General features: G+C 44.1%; 1 protein-coding gene across 5 annotated transcripts in view; it reads right to left on the reverse strand.

The window, feature by feature from the left end:
• The window catches only part of dync1i1a (dynein cytoplasmic 1 intermediate chain 1a), a 281234-nt gene that overhangs the window by 145405 nt on the left and 116175 nt on the right, over positions 1–19654 (reverse strand). For all 5 annotated transcript variants that reach the window (XM_085988332.1, XM_085988335.1, XM_085988333.1 and 2 more), the window contains one exon: positions 18376–18462. In XM_085988332.1, coding sequence (XP_085844458.1) covers positions 18376–18462 — 87 coding nt within the window. The remainder of the gene's footprint in view (positions 1–18375; positions 18463–19654) is intronic.

Genomic DNA, 19654 nt, shown 5'->3' on the forward strand with positions numbered 1-19654 from the left:
GATCAGAGATCTGTAGTTTTTTTTCTCAAAAAAAGAATTATAAGAATAATCAAGTGGATTACAAAACTGAAAAGCTGGTGTGTAATTACGGCACACTTCTGTTAAGAAATATACATTGTGTATATTATCCTTGAGACTTTTGTAGAAAATTGCAGCTACAGTTGAACAATGCAGCCTTTCATCTGGATTTGTTCAAAAGGTCTCTGAAAAATAACCTAAGACAGACTGTAATGCCAAAACAGCTGGTATTATCTACAAAAATCAGTAAGAGCGCTGCTTTGTATTTACATGGATTACAGGACTAGAAACTGCTAAGACCAAAATTTTACACAAGCGAAACCTTTAATTTAGATTCTTATAACTTTACAAAATGTTCAGACAAGTCTGTGCGGTCCTATGGTTGTAAGAATCATTTAATACAACAGACAAGGCCCTGGCACTGGAAATTTTCAATCTGCAGATGACTGTTGGAGAATTTTCAGGAAATTGGATTTTTACTTATTTTTTAAAAATACAATCCTTTTCTTAGTGGGAATGTATTTAAAAATATAGATCCTGTTCATTGTAGAAATTATCCACAATATCAAATTCCTGCCGAGTACAGATTTACGAGATCATTCATTCCAAGCACTCACTGCACTGTGCTTTTCCATTTGAAATGACATCAATTGAGAGCGCTCTTGGGACTTAAGTTGAAAAAAAATCAGTTTAGTTAGCTGGTAGAAACATTTTCTTAATATTAATTTCTTAATATATTCATTGAGTATATTCAAGGCTGAGATAGATAGATTTTTGGACTCTAGGGGAATCAAGGGATATGGAGATCGGGCGGGAAAGTGGAGTTGGGGGTTGAAGATCAGCCACGATCTTACTGAATGGCGGAGCAGGCTCGAGGAGCCATATGGCCTACTCCTGTTCCTAATTCTTCTGTTCACTATCTTGGAAGTGCTAGAGATCATAACAATTATGTATTAAATTCAGTGGCCCAGGGTTTCCGCTTTGGGCGCAAATTGTGCTCAAAATTGCACTCGTTTTTCAAAGTGAAGTTATGGTTCAAGTTTCCATAACTCATTTGCATAAACAGACGTAAAATCTTACATGAACCAGGGCAATTAGGCAGCGTTTTAGAACGTAACTGTTTATTTTTTCCTTGCATTAAAAAATATTCCTTGACATATTTATGAGTAGGAATCTGGTGCAGATTTATTAATGAAAATGGGTTTATCACAAAAAATAAGCATTTTTAGTAAGAGTGTCTAGTCCCCCACCTGTGAGTAACCCGATTTTAAATAACTGAATACAGCTACTACAATATAGTTAGAGCATATTACCCTGCGATTGTGCAATATGGCCATTGGATTCTCACATTGCTCAAAATACTTTGAATATTTTTCAGTTCTCATTTCAGTAACTCAAGTTTCTCATGTCCAAAATAAGGGCTTGAACAAAATATATTTTTTAAATTACACTTCACAATTCCAATAAATTACCTTTTGTGTCATTTAATACCTTCATTAAAGGTTTCATTATGCAGTCTGAGCATGTGCTGTGTATTAATTTCCCAGGATGCAGCAGTACTACTGTCAGCTGCATTGACAAATATTTTTCTTCACCTTCTAGCATTTTCTGCTTAGCTGCTTTTTAAAAATAATTTTAAAAAACAAGGTCAGCAAATTTCAAAATCTTTACAGGGGTAAATTTCTATTGAGAATCTTTCTAAAGCAGAGAGGTTGCATGTATCTGGGAGAGAGAAAAAAAATAAGTGTTCAGTTGTAGCATTGTTGGGGTGGGGGGGGGGGTGGGGGAGGGAAGAGAGCAAGGGGGGGGGGTGAGTTGGGAGCGCCGAAGAGCAAGGGCAGGGCCGAGAGCGAGGGGAGAAAGTAAAAGCGAGAAGAGAGAGATCCTGTTTCATGTTAGTGGGGCTAGAATCCAACTTCAGCGATGATGCAAGACGGGAGGTAGCGAATCGGCTGCCCGGGGTGGATAGCGGGTGGTCAATTAGCTATCGACCCTTTTGCAGCACATGGAATTTAATTTCATCCCCAATGTTACTTCAATTTTCTAAAAACACATCAGTTGAATTTTTAAGCAAACTATTTATCTCCACTTGTGCTTTGTTGGCAGAAAAGGGACAACCATGTAAACCTGTAAGACATTCTAGTTTCTAACAGCTAAGAGACAGAGGGAAAAAGAGACGCTGAGAGAGACAGGCAGATGAGCGTTTTTCTTCTTCATTCTAATTTCGAAAGAAGACAAAACCCCCCCCCCCCCCCCCCCCCAAGGGAAACAGGTCGGTGTGGAGGGTAGGAAGGATGGAGAGAGAAGTGCCATGAGGGAAACAGGTCGGTGTGGAGGGTAGGAAGGAAGGAGAGAGAGAAGTGGAGGCCATGGAGGGAAACAGGTCAGTGTGGAGGGTAGGAAGGAAGGAAGGAAGGAGAGAGAAGTGGAGGCCATGGAGGGAAACGGGTCGGTGTGGAGGGTAGGAAGGAAGGAAGGAGAGAGAGAAGTGGAGGCCATGGAGGGAAACGGGTCGGTGTGGAGGGTAGGAAGGAAGGAAGAAAGGAGAGAGAAGTGGAGGCCATGAGGGAAACGGGTAGGTGTGGAAGGTAGGAAGGAGAGAGTAGCGGAGGCCATGAGAGCGAGCCTATGGCCTCTCAGCACCCACCCTTGGAGAGAGAGTGGATGGAGGGTTAAAGGTGAGTGACAGTAGAGCAAGGAGGAGCGGAAAGGACATGGGTTTAGTGGGGTGTTCAAAAGGGGAAGAGGTAGGGGTTGTGATAGGAGAGAAGGGGTTCTAGGAAAGGGAGTGGGGTAATATAGTGAAAGGGTAGAGAAGACAATGGAAGCAAAGGGGTGGGGGAGGAAAGAACGAGTGGTTGGGGAAAGGTTCGGAAGGAAGCATCCGAGGGCAACAATTTCCTTGCAACCCTTACCCCAAGTACAGCCTGCAGGCATTGGTGGCTCCTTTCCCTGCTATACCATACCATGTCACCCACCACCAAAAAGAAAAAAAGAGAAAAGCAGAAGAGGACAAAGAGTTAAAAGAGAAAAGCAGCTAAGAAAAAGAGACACCGAAACAGAAGGACAGAGAATCAATAACACAAAGACATCAGTGACAGGTAAGACAATGACCATATTCTCCATTTACGATGCCACAGAATATTGACTAGTACTGAAAAATTGTACTTCCTTCTACAATGTACTTAGTGAGCATCTGTAATTGTGAGCATCTGTAATAATGAATTGAATCATAGATACAATAAATTAATTTTGGGATAAAAGGAATGCAGTTTTTTCTCCTGGCAGCTTCACAAGTCTATTATCCAAAGTTTATATTTACTTTTTGATTATATATGACTTATGAGCCATATCGATTTAAAATTTTTATTGCCTTGAGTGATAAATTGTAATTCTACCCTTTGGCCAACTCTACAAATTTCACAATGGTGTGGTAAAACATGTCTTTTTAATTGGAGTACATCATTTGAAGAAATTGCTTTCGCTTCAGAAACAAAATTAAATATCAGATGGCAGTACAGGAAACTTTGGTTTATCCGGAGGTTAACTGTCCGGAATGCTCGAGCCACTGGCAAGATTCAGGAGTCGGTTCAGTAAGTTTTTTTTCTTTTCGTTGCTTTTTTTTCCCCCACTAGTCAGGCTCTGCAAAGTCTAGCTAAAGCTGTTGCTTAGCTACAGAGATGCTTGCAAGCTACGGCCAACTGTTTAGAAGCTGTTGCACAACAGGGTTTGTTGCTAGATACGGAGCTCAAAAGCTTCTGTATGTTTTAACATTAGCGCTGGTTTGTCCGGCAGTTTTGATGGGACGGCAACAGCTCGGTCCCGTCGGTGCCGGATATCACAAAGTTTCCTGTACTGTGCAAGAGCTTATGGCATAGAAATTGGGCGGCTTATCGGCACCCATTTACACCGCTATCCTGGCAAAAAATGGTGGCCACCACTCTCGCACCCTTCTCTGGCATGGGACTCAGCAGCCGCCATTTTGGCAAGGGCCTTGCAGCGCTGGCTCTGGAGATGTAAATGCAGAGCGTGATGTCAGTCGGCATGCAACGCCGACTTGATGCCATGTCTGCAAACTTCGAACTTGGATCCTAAGCTCGATCTGAAAAGCGAGCGTTCAGCAGACTGACAGATGCGGTCAGGACTTCTTAAAGGGACACACATCTTTCAGGTAAGTTTGCATTTAAGCTTTGAGAGTGGATCTTTTGATTTTATTGAAGTAGTGGTTTTCTGCAACACGTTAAAAGTTTTTTTTAAGTGTGCAGTGAAGTGTTGCTGGATGCTTGCAAGGCCTTGGATGGTAAAGGAAGGCCTCCAGAGAAGAAAGAAAATGCTGGAAATACTCAGCAGGTCAGGCAGCATCCGTGGAGAGATAAACAGAGTTCACGTCTCAGGTTGAGATGCTGCCTGACCTGCTGAGTGTTTCCAGCATTTCGTGCTTTTATTTCAGATTTATAGCATCCGCTCGCAGAGGGAAGAGGAAGATGTAGAAGAAGAAGCAGAAGGAAGAATGCAACCCAGACAGTCCCTTTCGGGCCAGGATTTCTGGGATGAAATCAACCAGTGACCACAACCCCAATTTCCTTTTCAGCATTTGTCCCACCCCTTACCTTCCCTCTGTAACTTACGATCACCGTGTCCTCTTGACCACAATGCTAATAAAAGCCACCACAAAGCAAATTTTCCAATCCAACTTTATACATCTATCCATCCAACACGACATCAAGAAATCAACTCCTCACCTTTGTGCATTCCCTTAGTGGCTGTCTTGTGTGTGTGCCTATCCTATCCTAGTGATAAAACGCAGTGCTACCCCAGTGGCTGCAGCATGGCTGGTGGAAGGCTGCTGACTTTCAGTAGAGAAGACTGCAAATGGCCTTGCAGGTCGACCTCGATGAGCTGGGAGAGTGAAATCAAGTAACTGTGTTTCTTCTTCTTCAGTCTCCTCTCTCTCTTCTTGGTCAACCACTGGCTGGGCAGGCTGCATTTCTTTGGTGTGTGAAATGAGGAAGGCACAAGGTTGGAGTTGCGGTGAGGGGAGAGCAGGAAAGTGAGAGGTGCATGCGAGAAGGAGGATAACTTATGAGGATATGAGCATCTTGTATCCTTTCAGCGCCGCCGCTGGCAAGGATCCAGCCATGCCCCTGCCAAGAATGGCCTGCACCGTCTCCAAGGGGGTGAGGTGAGGCTAGGAATGGGAGGTGTGCTTCGTGTTTGGTACAGATTGTTGGTAGGTGAGTGATTGGGGGGGGGGGGGCGGGAGTCGTGCATGGAGCAGTGTGTGAGGCTAGTGGTGCAGTTGGTAGGAGACGGCTTTTGAAGATGCATTCACTGACCTCGACCAGTGGTCTGCAGTCATGAGGCTTCTTTGGGCACTGGAGCCAGGTCATGGGGGCAACACTGCTGACAGTGACAGCCTCGGTGATCTGGTCCCACATCCTTCTTTCTGGAGGGCCACCTGGCCCCTCTTGCAGTGTTGACCCCCTGCACAAAGCTGGAGTGCTGCGTGCGAGACCCTGGGTGCCCCTCCCCTGGCTTGCTGAGCCATTTAAGTGCTGAAGCACTTTTCCCATTTTTTGAGGTGCGGAAGGGAATTCAGCTTTGAGAACTGAAGACTCCCATTCGGGAATTCTTTTTAATGTTAATTTTTTTTTTCCAGAAGGCAGTTGAGCTGTAAGGACTAAAAACCTGCCAATTTTTATTCTTTTCATTTCAGAAGGCAGTTCTCCATTAAGAGACTGAACGGCTTTCTGAAATGACAGCCTCGCTTTCAAAGCAGGCTGTTCTTGCTGCAATGACGCTATGGCCACGCTACACTGGGGCCTCCTGCCGGGACGAACACTACCAGGACAGCGTAGCACTGTGCGTTTAGCACTGGGCTAATGTTAATTTGTCCACAGCGCCAATTTACCGGTCCTGCCAGTGCCACCATTTTCGGCGGCCATTAACACCGGCCTGTGGTGGCACCAGCAGATTTTTAGCGTTGTTGAATTTTTAGCCCTAAATGATTAAATACCAGTGAATAGATGATAATTGATCATTCAGAAAAAAAACTCCAACACTATTCAGAAATGCTGCGCCAGAGAGTGCATTTTTAAGTCCGTTATCGCTGCAACCACAATTTTTATATAAAACTATTACAATACAGCACATTACAAATAAAGTATTCATAAGTTATTCAACTTCTCTTATTAACAAGAACTAAAAGTAGTATTTGAGAGTTACCTTCTCAAGTTAGATATGACAAGACATTTCCATTTGCCATACAGATTTAATAGTTGCCTTTAGAATGGATTATAGAAACATAGAAGATAGGAGCAGGAGTAGGCCATTCGGCCCCTCGAGCCTGCTCCGCCATTTAATGCGATCATGGCTGATCATCCAAATTCAGTACCCTGTCCCTGCTTTCTCCCCATATCCCTTGATCCCTTTAGCCGTAAGAAATATATCTAACTCCTTCTTGAATATATTTAATGAATTGGCCTCTACTTCCTTCTGTGGTAGAGAATTCCACAGGTTCACCACTCTGGGTGAAGAAATTCTTCATCTCGGTCCTAAATGGCTTACCCCTTATCCTTAGACTGTGACCCCTGGTTCTGGACTCTCCTGCCATCAGGAACAACCTTCCTGCATCTAGCCTGCCTAGTCCCGTTAGAATTTTATAAGTTTCAATGAGATCCCCTCTCATTCTTCTAAACTCTAGCGAATATAAGCCTAATCGACCCAACCTCTCCTCATACGTCATTCCTGCCATCCCAGGTATCAGCCTGGTGAATCTTCGCTGCACTCCCTCCATGGCAAGAACATACTTCCTCAGATAAGGCGACCAAAACTGCACACAATACTCAAGGTATTACTTTCAAGAGCTTTTAACCGAATGTTTACTATGGCTGAAGTATCAAAATAAATCACATTCCCTCCATTCATCTTACTATATTTTTTCTTTTATCTTTCTGTAAGTAAGCAGTGAGTAATGGACTTTTATTCGTTCAATACACATTGTGTACAACACCTTTATGCTATGATTAAAATACTGGTTATTGTTTGTTGGTACAAGCTGAATATGAATTGATCCTTAAAATGATTAACAATCAGACTTCAGTTATTAAATACCAGTGAATATTTGACATTTGACTTTTCAGGAAAAAAAAAATCAATAGTATTCAAAATTGCTGCATGCAGGGAGTACTCTTTTTTAAATCCTTTACCACTGTAACCACAAGCTCCAACCTCTATGCTTTCTGTGTAATCTTCTATAATTTTTTTCTTCAGTAACTAGTACTCTTGTGTGCACTTTGATCTCGGTTTCATGACTCTCCCTTCTTTCTTCTAGAGAGAAGACAGCAGATGCACAAATGGCTGATCAAAGTATGCTTCTGAGGAACACTCAAGAATAAGATAGGCCACCATGTCCCAACCAAACCACTATCTGACAAAGCAGCATTTTCTTAGGAACTGATATTTATTCCACAGCAGAACACAATGATTATCTCCCTCGCCTTTGATGTTTAATGGAGCTCTAGTGATGTGCTGAACTTGCTTACATCCAATGCAAGGGATTATAAATGGCAAGTCCAAAGGACTCAAATTTACTAGAAGTCAATAATCCAAAACAAAATTTAATACAACAGAAATAGAACATGCCTAGCCTCGAAAAAGAGAACTTTTCCATCAGTAATCACTAGCTGCATCTCCCTTGATCCTTCAGTCACTAAAAATTAATGGCTTAGAAATTGGATTGCAACACGAAAGTTGTCGGCGTCACCGCAGCCTTGGGTTAACAGCTGCCGAAAATGGGCACGCCGGTAGGAAAGAAAAATTTGCACTGGGGACTATAGATTTTAAGTCCAGTGCTAAACTCACCGTGTAACACCCTCCTGGTGGCATTACTCCAGGCATCAGTGCCAAAGGTGGCATCCAGAAGCTGCATCTTCCAACAGCCACTGGAAGCGATTTCGCTAGTCATTGTGGGATATTAAAAGGGCAATAAAAATAGAAATGAAGTTTTTTTTTTTAATGCAGTTTTCAGCCCTTACAGCTCTACTGCCTTTTTAAAAAAAAATTTACATTTGAAAAAACATTCCCAAATGGTAGTCTTCAGCTCTTAAATCTGTTTTCCCTTTGGCACACCCAAAATGGGAAAAGTGCTTCAGCACGAACACAAATGGCTCAACAAGCCAGGGAAGAGGCACCTAGGGTCTCGCACACAGCACTCCAGCTTTGTGCATGGGGTCAATACTCAAGACAGGTCCTCGACACACAGAGGCCAGGAGGCCCTCCAGAAAGAATGATGTGGGACCAGATCACCGAGGCCGTCACTGTCAGCAGTGTCACGCCAACCACCTGGCTCCAGTGCCCAAATTAGCTTCATGACCTCATACTAGTGGTCAAGGTCAGTGAATGCATCTTCAAAAGCCGTCTCCTACCAACTGCATCACTAGCCTCACACACTTCTCAATGCGCGACTCCCCCCGCCAATCACTCACCTACCAACAATCTTTATCAATCACGAGGCACATCTCCCATTCCTAGCCTCACCTCACCCCCTCGGAGGAGATGGTGCTGGTCATTCTTGGCAAGGGCATGGCTGAGCCCTTCACCAGCAGCGGGGCAGAAAGGATACAAGATGCTGGTAAACTCATACATTATCCCCCTTCGCACATGCACCTCTTGCTTTCCCACCCTCTCCTCACCACAATTCCACCCTTGTGTCTTCCTCAGTTCACACACCCAAGAATTGCAGCCTGCCCAGCCAGTGGTTGACCAAGAAGAGGGAGAGGAGAGTGAAGAAGAAGAAACACCGTCAGTCTATTTCACACTCCCAATCACCAACTCCTCAAAGTCGACCAGCAAGACCATCTGAAGTAAGATTTAAAAATGAGCGTAACAGGGCACGCTTAGTAGAACGCAATTGCGCAGCAAAATGTTTAAAGATGAAATGTACTAATTACTCGTATGTTTAATTGCAGAAATGACCATACCAGTTTAGAGAGATGAAACTTACAAAAGAGACAATGACATAACCCTTTTCTGGAAAAACGAAACTTAGTAGTGGTCAAGAGAGAGAGGGTCTCGTTTCTCAGAAATCACATGACCTGATGACTCATTTCCAAGAAATCAGAGGGGCCACAGGCCCATACAGTGAAAAGTGAAAATTATGTTATTGGTTACCTTGTAGAAGTTAGGCACACCTAGTTAGTGATTAATGTATAGACTTTTAAATCGATTGGACCTCTGGAGTAGGAGGTCTCGGAATATGTGTATAACTGTGTAAACCTCAAGAGATTCGGTGGAGTTGGAGCCTTGTGTTGGGACGCAAGAGCCATAGCTCCCCAGGCCTGAATAAACCGTTTTTACTTCAATTATTGGGTCTGTCTTTCTTCCAACAAGCCAGTGTAGTCGACTTTGTATATCACTTAGTCCACACTTTGGGGGCTTACATCACCATCTGCAGTGCCCTCCACTGAAGCAGCCTTCCACTAGCCATGCTGCAGCCACTGGGTTAGCACTACGTGACATCAGTAGGATAGGCAAAGGCACACACAAGACAGTCACTAAAGGAATGCATAAGGGTGATGAGTTGATTTAGTGAAGTCATATTGGATGGATAGATGGATAAAGTTGGAAAGTTTGCTTTGTGGTGGCTTTTATTTCAGCATTGTGACCAAGAGGATGCTGTGATGGTCAGTAACAGAGGGAAGGTAAGGTGTGGGACAAATGTTGAAAGGGGAATTGGGATTGTGGTAACTGCTACTGCAGGCGGATCATTCCATCCCGGATATCCCGGCTAGAAAGGGACTGTCTGGGTTGCGTTCTCCTCTTCCCTCTGCAAATGGATGCTGGAAATCTGAAATAAGAGCAGAAAATGCTGGCAATACTCAGGTCAGGCAGCATCTCGACCTGAGACGTGAACACGGTTTCTCTCTCCACAGATGTTGTGGCTTAGTATTTGCAGCATTTTCTGTCTTCTCAGGAAGCCTTCCTTTACCATCCGAGGCCTTGCAAGCACCCAGCAGCACTCCCTGCACACTTCAAAAAACTTTTAACATGTATTGCAGCAAATCACTACTTCAATAAAATCCACTCCAAAAGCTTAAATGCAAACTTACCCATAAGAGCTGTTTGTCCCTTTAAGAGGTGCTGACAGCACCTCTGTGAAGCTGGTGAATGCTGGGATTTCATGCGGATCTTAGCGCCGAGTTCAGCGCTGGGTCCTAAGGTCCAAGTTCGCCGAAGTGACATTAAGTCGGCATGCACGTCACCTTACCCTAATTTACATATGCAGGGCCATCGCTCTTACCGGCAGTGCTGCTGGACCTCGGAAAATGGCGGCCGTCGCAGGACCCACCACCAGCTGGCGAAAGAGTGGTGGCGGCCATCTTTTCAGTACATTGTGCCAGTAAAGCACCCGAATTTTTAGCTCAATGACCCAAGCCACCTCAGTATTCCACCATTGAACGCACACATATACACACACATATTTATGTTGTGTATACAAATTATATTTATATTCTACTAGCAGATCTCCCATGATATTAATCACTGAGTTTTATAAGAATAGAGGTTTTATACAAAGTTATATTACAGCGAAACTGACTTCTCAATATTGGGATCAGCCTGAGACGTAGCAGTACGGAGACAGGATATCAGGATTTCGAAGTATTTTGAGAGGTGTAGGGTCTTAAAGCATTGGGGAAGGGGGTCCCTCCCAAGGTTTCAGGAATACTGGAGAAGGAGGTTCTAGGAATACTAAGACAGGTGCTGAGACCTGGAATAACTGGGAGAGGGATTCTGGGATTGGGAGCATTCGGAAGCATTGCAAAGATTCTTGGATCATGGGGAAGCACTGGCAATGTGGGCTAATGGTTTGTAAGCATTGAAGAGGGCTTGGCATCCAGCAGGACTGAGGAGGTGTTTCAGAGCATTGGGGTGCGAGAGTCTGTCAGTATTGGAGGAGCAGGATCGAACAGCATCGTGGTGGTAAGGGGGTTCCAGGAGAATGAGATCCACACTGGCAATGGCCCCTTTCAAACCATCAGACTTCCAGCCTACACAGGAGTAGGCCATTCAGCACCTCGAGCCTGTTCCACCGTTCAATTAGATGATGGCTGATCTGCATCTTAACTCAATTTACTCGTGTTCATAACCCTGAATACCCTTACCTAACAAAAATCTATCAATCTCAATTTTGAAATTTTCAATTGGCCCCCATACTCAACAGTTTTTTGGGGGTAAGAGTTCCAGATTTCCACTACCTTGTCTTGACAAAGGGTTTTGACCTGAAACGTTGACTCTATTTCTCTCTCCACGGATGTTGCCTGGCCTGCTAAGTTTTTCCAGCATTTTCTGTTGTTATTCCCCTCAACTACTCACTATGTCTCACTCCTCCTTCAGTGTTTTATCCCAAGTACCTCAATACTTTCCTTACCAAAATTTATTACTCCAGAAATCCACTTCCCAAGCCATTAAACTGCTCCCACAGCTAATTTTAAATCCATACAAACCAAATGACCTGTTCCCACAAACAAATTATTTTTACCGACCATAACCAATGCCACAACAGATCCATTTCCTTACAAAAGACCATATCATCAGACTCTCCATGAGCAACTACACAGAAGATATGGATATAGAGAGGGTTTTACTCAAATTTCTAGTTATCAAAACGACTATAGTCAAACAACCTTAGGTAAGCCAACCATTGCACGAGTATGTATTTCAATTTCTGTTGAAAATTATTTGTTTACCACTAGAATTTGATCATAATGTGGTCAAATGACGAAGCCACGACTGTTAATTTTATTCTTCTCTTTGGCTCTCATGGCGAGATCCGATTGCTGTCTGTGGTTGTGTGGTTCTTTCATAACAGAAATGCTACAGCAGCAGAGAAATACAACATGCTGCTCAGGCTAATTTGTAAGTACACTGCTGATACCATCATCATGCAGGCAGCGCCCCCTTCAGTCAGAAGGTGTTACCACAGATGACTGATATTATAGGGACCTGAACTCAATCTGGTTCTTAAAATAGATTTGTTTTCTAACACAGATCACAGTTATGTTGAAGTCCATCTATTGTTTTTGTATCATTTTTGCTTTGTGCTGACATGTTAGTATCACTTTGTTGGAGGAGATGATTGTGCTGCATAATGTTCACCCGAAACCATGTCAAACATGTGACCATTAGTTTTACCTGAAAATGTTTACTGTTTCTCCACTCCACCTTGCAATCATTTTTATAAGCATATTTCTACATATTGTAATTTTATCTTAAACACAGATGGAATAATTTTAAAGTTTAGGTAATGATTGTAAAGATTTCCAGAAATGTTGACTCTTGAGCACTTTGTCCTTAAGATCACACTGTCATCATGACCCCAATATTGACATGCTGTGCACATGAATGTTCAGGCACCCATTGCCACAACAGCAGACTATTTTGCGCATGTCTACTAATCGAGCACCAGCTTTTAGAATGAATAAAATTCACCAGAACAGAGGGATATTAAGAACTCCAGTCTATCTAATGCGAGTGCATTCAAACATATACAATTCTCAGATGGATACATTTAGCAAAAATGCACCCTTAGTTATTTTTAAGCAAGGCCATCTAAAACTTAAGAACTGCAAATCCCAAATAATTAAATAATTTAAATTTGAAATGTATCCAATATCTATTTTAAAAATACCCCAATATACAAAATAAACTGGAATAAAATGTCTCTTAAAGTGGTAAGTAATTTTATTGTTACATGTAAACATTACATGTTCTGACCTAAATACAGACAACAAATAAATTGACACTATGGGTACCATAGTGTAGTGGTTATGTTACTGTACCAGTAATACCCTGAACGCGAGTTCAAATTTGAGAATTTGAATTCAGTTTTATAAAAAGCTGGTATCAGTAGAAGTGAGCATGAAGCTTGACATGAATCTTGCCATTCATGTGGAAATGACGAACTAATACTGGGCGGCCTGCTGGTGGCGCTGTCCAGGGAGAGTAAAAATACTCGGGCATGGGCCCAGCTTGCTCAGGACATTCTTTAACAGGAACTAGTGAAGGACACAACCAGATCTCCATATTGAAAAAGTTGATTAAAGCCTTGTTTAATACTCAGACCAAGTGCCTAGTAGTTTTCTTACGTCAATTTAATCAACTGCAACCCACTCCATATTCCGAGTGATTTGGGAACAGACAGCTACGATTCAAACGGTAGAAGGGAACTCAGACGTAGTAATCAATTCATCCTGGAAAAACTCAGACCCGCCCATCTCGACCTGGACCCGAATTTACTTACAGCTGCTAAGGTATGGAAACACTGGTATCGTACCTTCAGCAACTTCCTCGAAGAGTGTGGTGAGAATGTTCCTAATAAGTTACGAATGCTTGCCAATTATGTATCACCTCAAGTCCAAAGATGTGCGGGTTAGGTTGATTGGCTATGATAAATTGACCCTTAGTGTTAGGGGGATTAAATACGTGGGGTTACGGGGATAGGGTGGGATGTGTGTTGGTGCAGGCTCGATGGGCCGAAATGGCCTCTATCTGCATTGTGGGGTTTCTGTGATTCTGTGATGTGTTTGACTATATTGAAGACTGTGTAGACTATGACTCTGCTATCCAAACACTACAGCAACTATATTCGAAGGCCCCAAACGAAATTTTTGCTCGGCACCTACAGGCCACAACTCAACAACAACCCAGGGTATCGCTCGACGAATTACTTCAAGAGCTTCGCAGGCTCAGCAAAGATTGTAACCTCAAAGCTGTCTCAACTGAGCAGTACCGGGAGGAATTAATTTGTGACTCTTATTAATGGAAGTGCTTCTTCCCTCATAGGCCAGCGTCTATTGGAGAATAAAACCCTTGGGTTACAAGCTGCCTATAACCAGGCATATTCTCTGGGCTAAGCTCAAAAAAATTTAGATGCCTATTTTTTTTACCATATGCACAAACTGCTGCTACCACTTTGTGTGACTCCCCCGGTAAGCCTCAGGTGGAAGCCTTCACTGATGACGACCCTACCCTAGCGGTATCTTGGCAATCCAAAAAGAAGTGTTTCTTCTGTGGAGGTGCATTCCATTATAGGAAATTTTGTCCTGCTCGTAATGCAACCTGCAATCACTGCAGTAAGAAAGGTCACTTTTCTAAAGTATGGCGGTCAAGAGCCTCTACTAGTGTTGCAGCTGCTATCTCTAAAACTGCTCCTCCCCAAAGAACCACTTGTGTTACAGCTGTTTTTCCCCCAAAGCCTGTCCCATGCAGTCACAAGGGTTTCGGTAAATGGACACATTTTGAGTGCATTATCGACTCATGTAGCTCTGACAGCTTCATCAGTGAGCGGGCTGTCAGTAAGTTAAAACTGCGTATTTACCCCTCAGACAGGGAAATTGTAATGGCTCCGACGACACTGACCACCAACTCTTCCGGCTTTTATCTTGTTGACCTTATTCTCAATGACCGCACTTATTTTTCCACCCGGCTTGGGGTGCTCAAAAACCTATGCAGTGATGTGCTCCTGGGACAGGATTTCCAGAAACAACACAAAAGACTCACTTTCGAGTTTGGAGAGTCAAAGCCGGAGCTTACTATTTCCAAAGTACTGTTTTGTGCGCTTTCGGCGGCTTCGCTCAACGAGCCCTCCTTGTTTGCCAATCTTTCCCCCTGATGTAAGCCCATAGTCACTAAATCACGACGTTTCAGCCAAGATGATCGATCCTTTATCGAGGCAGAAACCTCTCACCTTCTAGCTGACGGTATCATTGAGCCATGTTCATCTTCCTGGCGGGCTCAAGTCGTCATTGTTAAAAATCCTCTGAAGCAACACAAGAAAGACTTTGCATCGATTACTCGCAAACTATTAACCAGTATACCGACCTGGATGCCTACCCACTACCACGCATCGATGACATGGTCAATAACCTTGCCAACTACAGGGTATTTTCAACTTTTGACTTACAGCGCATACCATCAAGTACCGTTAAAGGACTCTGACAAAAAGTATATGGCCTTTGAGGCCAATGGTCGGCTTTACCAGTTTTGTCGCCTTCCATTTAGGGTCAACGGGCAATGGACAGCCTAGTCAAATAGGAGGAGAACTTAACGGACACTTTTCCATATCTGGATAATATCACCATTGCTAGTCATGACCAGACGGAGTATGATGCCAATCTCCAGAAATTTCTTGACGTTCTCCGTCGTTGCAGCTTAACCTTAAATGAGTCCAAATCTGTGAAATCAGTACCATCAGTCAACATCCTTCGCTACTGGGTGGACAATGGTGTCATCAAACCAGATCCGGAGCGACTTCATCCGCTTCAGGAGCTCCCTCCTCCTTCGAATCTCGGCTCTCTTAGTCGGGCCCTCGGCATGTTTGCCTATTATGCGAAGTGGATATCCCACTTCTCCGACAAGATCCAGCCCCTGCTTCACGCGAAGTCATCTCCGTTGGACGCGATGGCTATTTCAGCTTTTGACCTCCAAGTAACAACTGGAAAAAGCCATGCTTCATTCCATCGATGAAAATCTCCCTATCGTGGTCGAGTGCGATGCATCGGAGGTGGCGATCTCGGCTACCTTGAATCAAGGCGGTCGACCCGTTGAATTTCTGTCCAGAACTTTGCAGGGTAGTGAGCTCCATTATCCTCCTGTCGAGAAGGAGGCTACAGCTATCATCGAAGCAGTACGTAAATGGAGTCATTTTCTCGCTCGTCGCCATTTCACGCTCATAACTGATCAGCATTCTGTGGCCTTTATGCTGGATAACTGGAAACGCTCGAAGGTCAAAAATAACAAAATATAGCTCTGGAGGATGGAATTGGCCGCCTTTGGCTACACCATACATTATCGACCCGGCCAAGAGAATGTGGCCCCTGATACCCTCACGCGTGCATTCTGCTCTTCTAGGTCAACTTCGACTCTGGCGGACCTTCATACTGACTTATGCCATCCTGGCATTACCCGTATGTTACACTTTGTGCGATCTAAAAATCTCCCATTTTATATGGAAGACGTGAAAAGAACATGTTCCACTTGTAGAATTAGCGCAGAATTAAAACCGCAATTCTTCTGTCCGTCGGTTGGCTCGCTCATACACACTACACAGCCTATGCAGCGACTCAGCATTGACTTTAAAGGGCCATTGCCTTCCTCGAAGCGAAACACCTACTTGCTTACTATGGTGGACGAATATTCACGCTGTCCCTTTGCTTTCCCCTGTCCCAATATGCTTACTTCCAGAGTGATCAAATGCCTCGATCAGGTCTTTTCCTTTTGCGGTATGGCCAATTTCATCCACTCTGATCGGGGTCCCTCCTTCATGTCAAGCGAACTCAAAAAGGTATCTTTCCCAACGGGGAATCGCCACAAGTAAAACGACACCGTATCATCCTATTGGAAACGGACAGGTTGAGAGATACAACGCCATCGTTTGGAACGCTGTTTGTCTTGCACTGAGGTCACACAACCCATCAGACCAGCAGTGGGAAACTATGCTCCCTGACGCGTTGCATTCCATCAGGTCTCTTCTTTCTACATCCACCAACGCTACTCCTCACGAACGATTCTTCGGGTTCCAGTGTCGCTCCACTCATGGGACGTCCCTGCCATCATGGTTGGCAGCTCCTGGCCCCATGCTGCTCCGAAGATTGGTCCGATCCTCCAAGAGTGATTCCCCTCGTCGACGAAGTGGAACTGACGGATGTCAATCCCATGTACGCGCACGTGCGGTACCCTGATGGCCGGGAATCCACAGTGTCACTTCGGGATCTGGCTCCCTGCCCAACCAATCCCACAGACCCAAATCGATAGTGGGATCTGTATTAATGATGCCGATACCCTGCGCTTCTCTGAGGATGACGCCCTACCCGGGACATCAAGGGATCTGCCAGCTATTCTGCCGGATCAACCCGGGGAACAGAGCGCTGCCCGCGGGATGGCCACCCGAAGCCAGGACGCCGGTCAGTCACCGACTACTGAGCAGGGTGAAGCCTGCTCTGCGCCAGTGGGGGCCCGCACCCGGAGCCACGATCTCCCCAGTCTCCCTCAGGTCGATCAAGGCGACACGGACTCTGCCGGCCCACCGGTACAAACCAAGCGACCCAGGGACCAAAACACGGTCCGAGGAGACGTGCCTTCCGGCCTCCAACGGAGATCCAAACGACTGCGTCTATTCTTAGTCCGATTAATTCGGCAGAAGGAAGCCGCCGGACTTCCAATGTTTCAGGCGGGAAGAAGGACATGAATCTTGCCATTCATGTGGAAATGACTTATGAACTAATACTGGGCGGCCTGCTGGTGGCGCTGTCCAGGGTGAGCATAAATACTCGGGCATGGGCCCAGCTTGCTCAGGACATTCTTTAACAGGAACTAGTGAAGGACACAACTAGATCTCCATGTTGAAAAACAGTTGATTAAAGCCTTGTTTAATACTCAGACCAAGTGCCTAGTAGCTTTCTTACGTCAAAGCTGTTGTAAAAAAACGACAGGTTTTCTTCCCTAAGGATATTACTGAACCAGTCGGCCTCACCTGGTCTGGCCTACATGTGACACCAGACCTATACCAATGTGGTTAACTTTTAACTGCTTTCTGAAATGGCCCAGCAGTTGTATCAAACCTTAGAAGGCGGCTCACCACCACCTCCTCAGGGCAAGTAGTGATGGGCAATAAATGCTGCCCTTACCAGCGACGCCCACATCTCCAGATTGAATTTTTAAAAATCTAATGTAGAACTTGCTTCCATTCTGATTAAATCCAGTTACATCTCATGAAAAGTTTAACTTATTTGCTGGGAGGGAAGTATATTGCTAAAATGGAATTCAATTATAATGATTTGGCACAGTGATGAAGTCAGGAGGAAGATCAGGGGCTGGTGAGGAGAATTTAAATTCTTCCTATTAACAATTTTACTGACATTTTCAGCACAAAATGGCTCTAAGACTGGGGGGGGGCAGTTTTAAGGTAGCTAGTTTAAAACACACTTTTTTTCCAGTTGAGTTTGTGCATGTTTTAAGCATATAAAACTGTTAATATTGCTAATATTCATTCAATAACTGTGATGCCATAAACTATTTTCCTCAAGAATTTCAGCAATTTATATAATTTCAGTGGTAACTGCCTAGCCAGCTCTGACTTGAAAAGGGCGAGAGGTTAAAAACATCAAAGAACAACTACATTACACAATGATGAACTCATCGTTGGCAGTCCAACCCTGAAATCAATTCCTGAACAAGTGGCAGAAACTTTCTGTTGTACAAAATAAATTCAACATTAAACATGGTTTAGCATACAGAGCCTATCAACCCACATAGGCTCAAATGGATTCCACAAAAATTAAAATAATGATAATGACCTACCTTCTTTAGTTTCAGTTTTTGGATCTTGGTTTTCCAGCTCAGATTCAGTTCCTAGATTCAGTTCAGGAATGTCATTGTCTTCATCTTCTGTAAGAAAAGGAGAAAAAAGTCTGAGTTAGGTCTGTTCATGTATTCTATTTTAGCTGTTAAATTTTCTGAATTTTCATACAAGGACAACAGAATCTGCTGGTGATAGCATGTAGCAGATGATACCCCATTAGTTAGACTTCTTCATGCACGTATAGGTTTTAAAATATTTTGCCCACAAAGTTACTGGAAGTGCGAGCACGTAACAGCGCAGCGAGGGCAACAGGACATCTGGGATATAAAAGGCAAAATACTGCGAATGGTGGAAATCTGAAATATAAACAGACAATGCTAGAAATACTCAGCAGGTCAGGCAGCATCAGTGGAGAAAGAAACAGAGTTAACGTTTCAGGACTGTGACCTTTCGTCAGAACTGGAAAATGTTACAGATGTAACAGATTTTAAGCAAGTACAGTGTCAGGGAAAGGGCGGTGTAGAAAGAGGGGAGGGCAGGAAAAAAAACAAAAAAGGGAAGGTCTGTGATAGGGTGGAAGGCAGTAATAATTAAAGGGATGATGGTGCAAGGCAAAAGGGGGTGGTGATGGGACAAGTAAAGAAACAAAAGATGGGTGTAGAGGAGGTGTAAATGACCACAGCAGAATCATTACTAGCACCGGCTGTCCAAAAGAATGGTAGTGGTTATGGTCCGAAATTGATGAACTCAACGTCGAGTCCAGAAGGCTGTAAAGTGCTTAATCGAAAGAGGAGCTGCTGTTCCTCGAGCTTCCATTGAGCTTCATTGCAACAGTGTAGGAGGCCGAGGACAGAGGTCAGAGAATTAAAATGACGAGACCAGAAGCACAGGATCATGCTTGCGGATTGAACGGAGGTGTTCAGCAAAGCAGTCACCCAATCTGCATTTGGTCTCCCCAGTGTAGAGGAGACCGCATCGTGAGCAGCGAATACAGTATACTAAATTGTAAGAAGTAGAAATAAATCGCTGTTTCACCTGGAAGGAATGTTTGGGGCCCTGGACAGTGACCAGGGTAGAGGTAAAAGGCCAGGTGTTGCATTTCCCACGCTTGCATGGGAAGGTGCCATGGGAAGGATGTCGCGGAGGGAACGGTCTGGGACCAGAACGGTATCTAGGACCTTGGTGCACAACGGGACAATCAATCAGTGTATCTCCTTAACCACTGAGATTAAAGGATTTTTTTTTATTCGTATATGGGTGTCACTGGCAAGGCCAGCA

The sequence above is a fragment of the Somniosus microcephalus genome, chromosome 5, assembly GCF_052327205.1.
Source record: "Somniosus microcephalus isolate GS21.2 chromosome 5, FLI_Smic_1.0, whole genome shotgun sequence".
Classification (NCBI taxonomy): domain Eukaryota; kingdom Metazoa; phylum Chordata; class Chondrichthyes; order Squaliformes; family Somniosidae; genus Somniosus; species Somniosus microcephalus.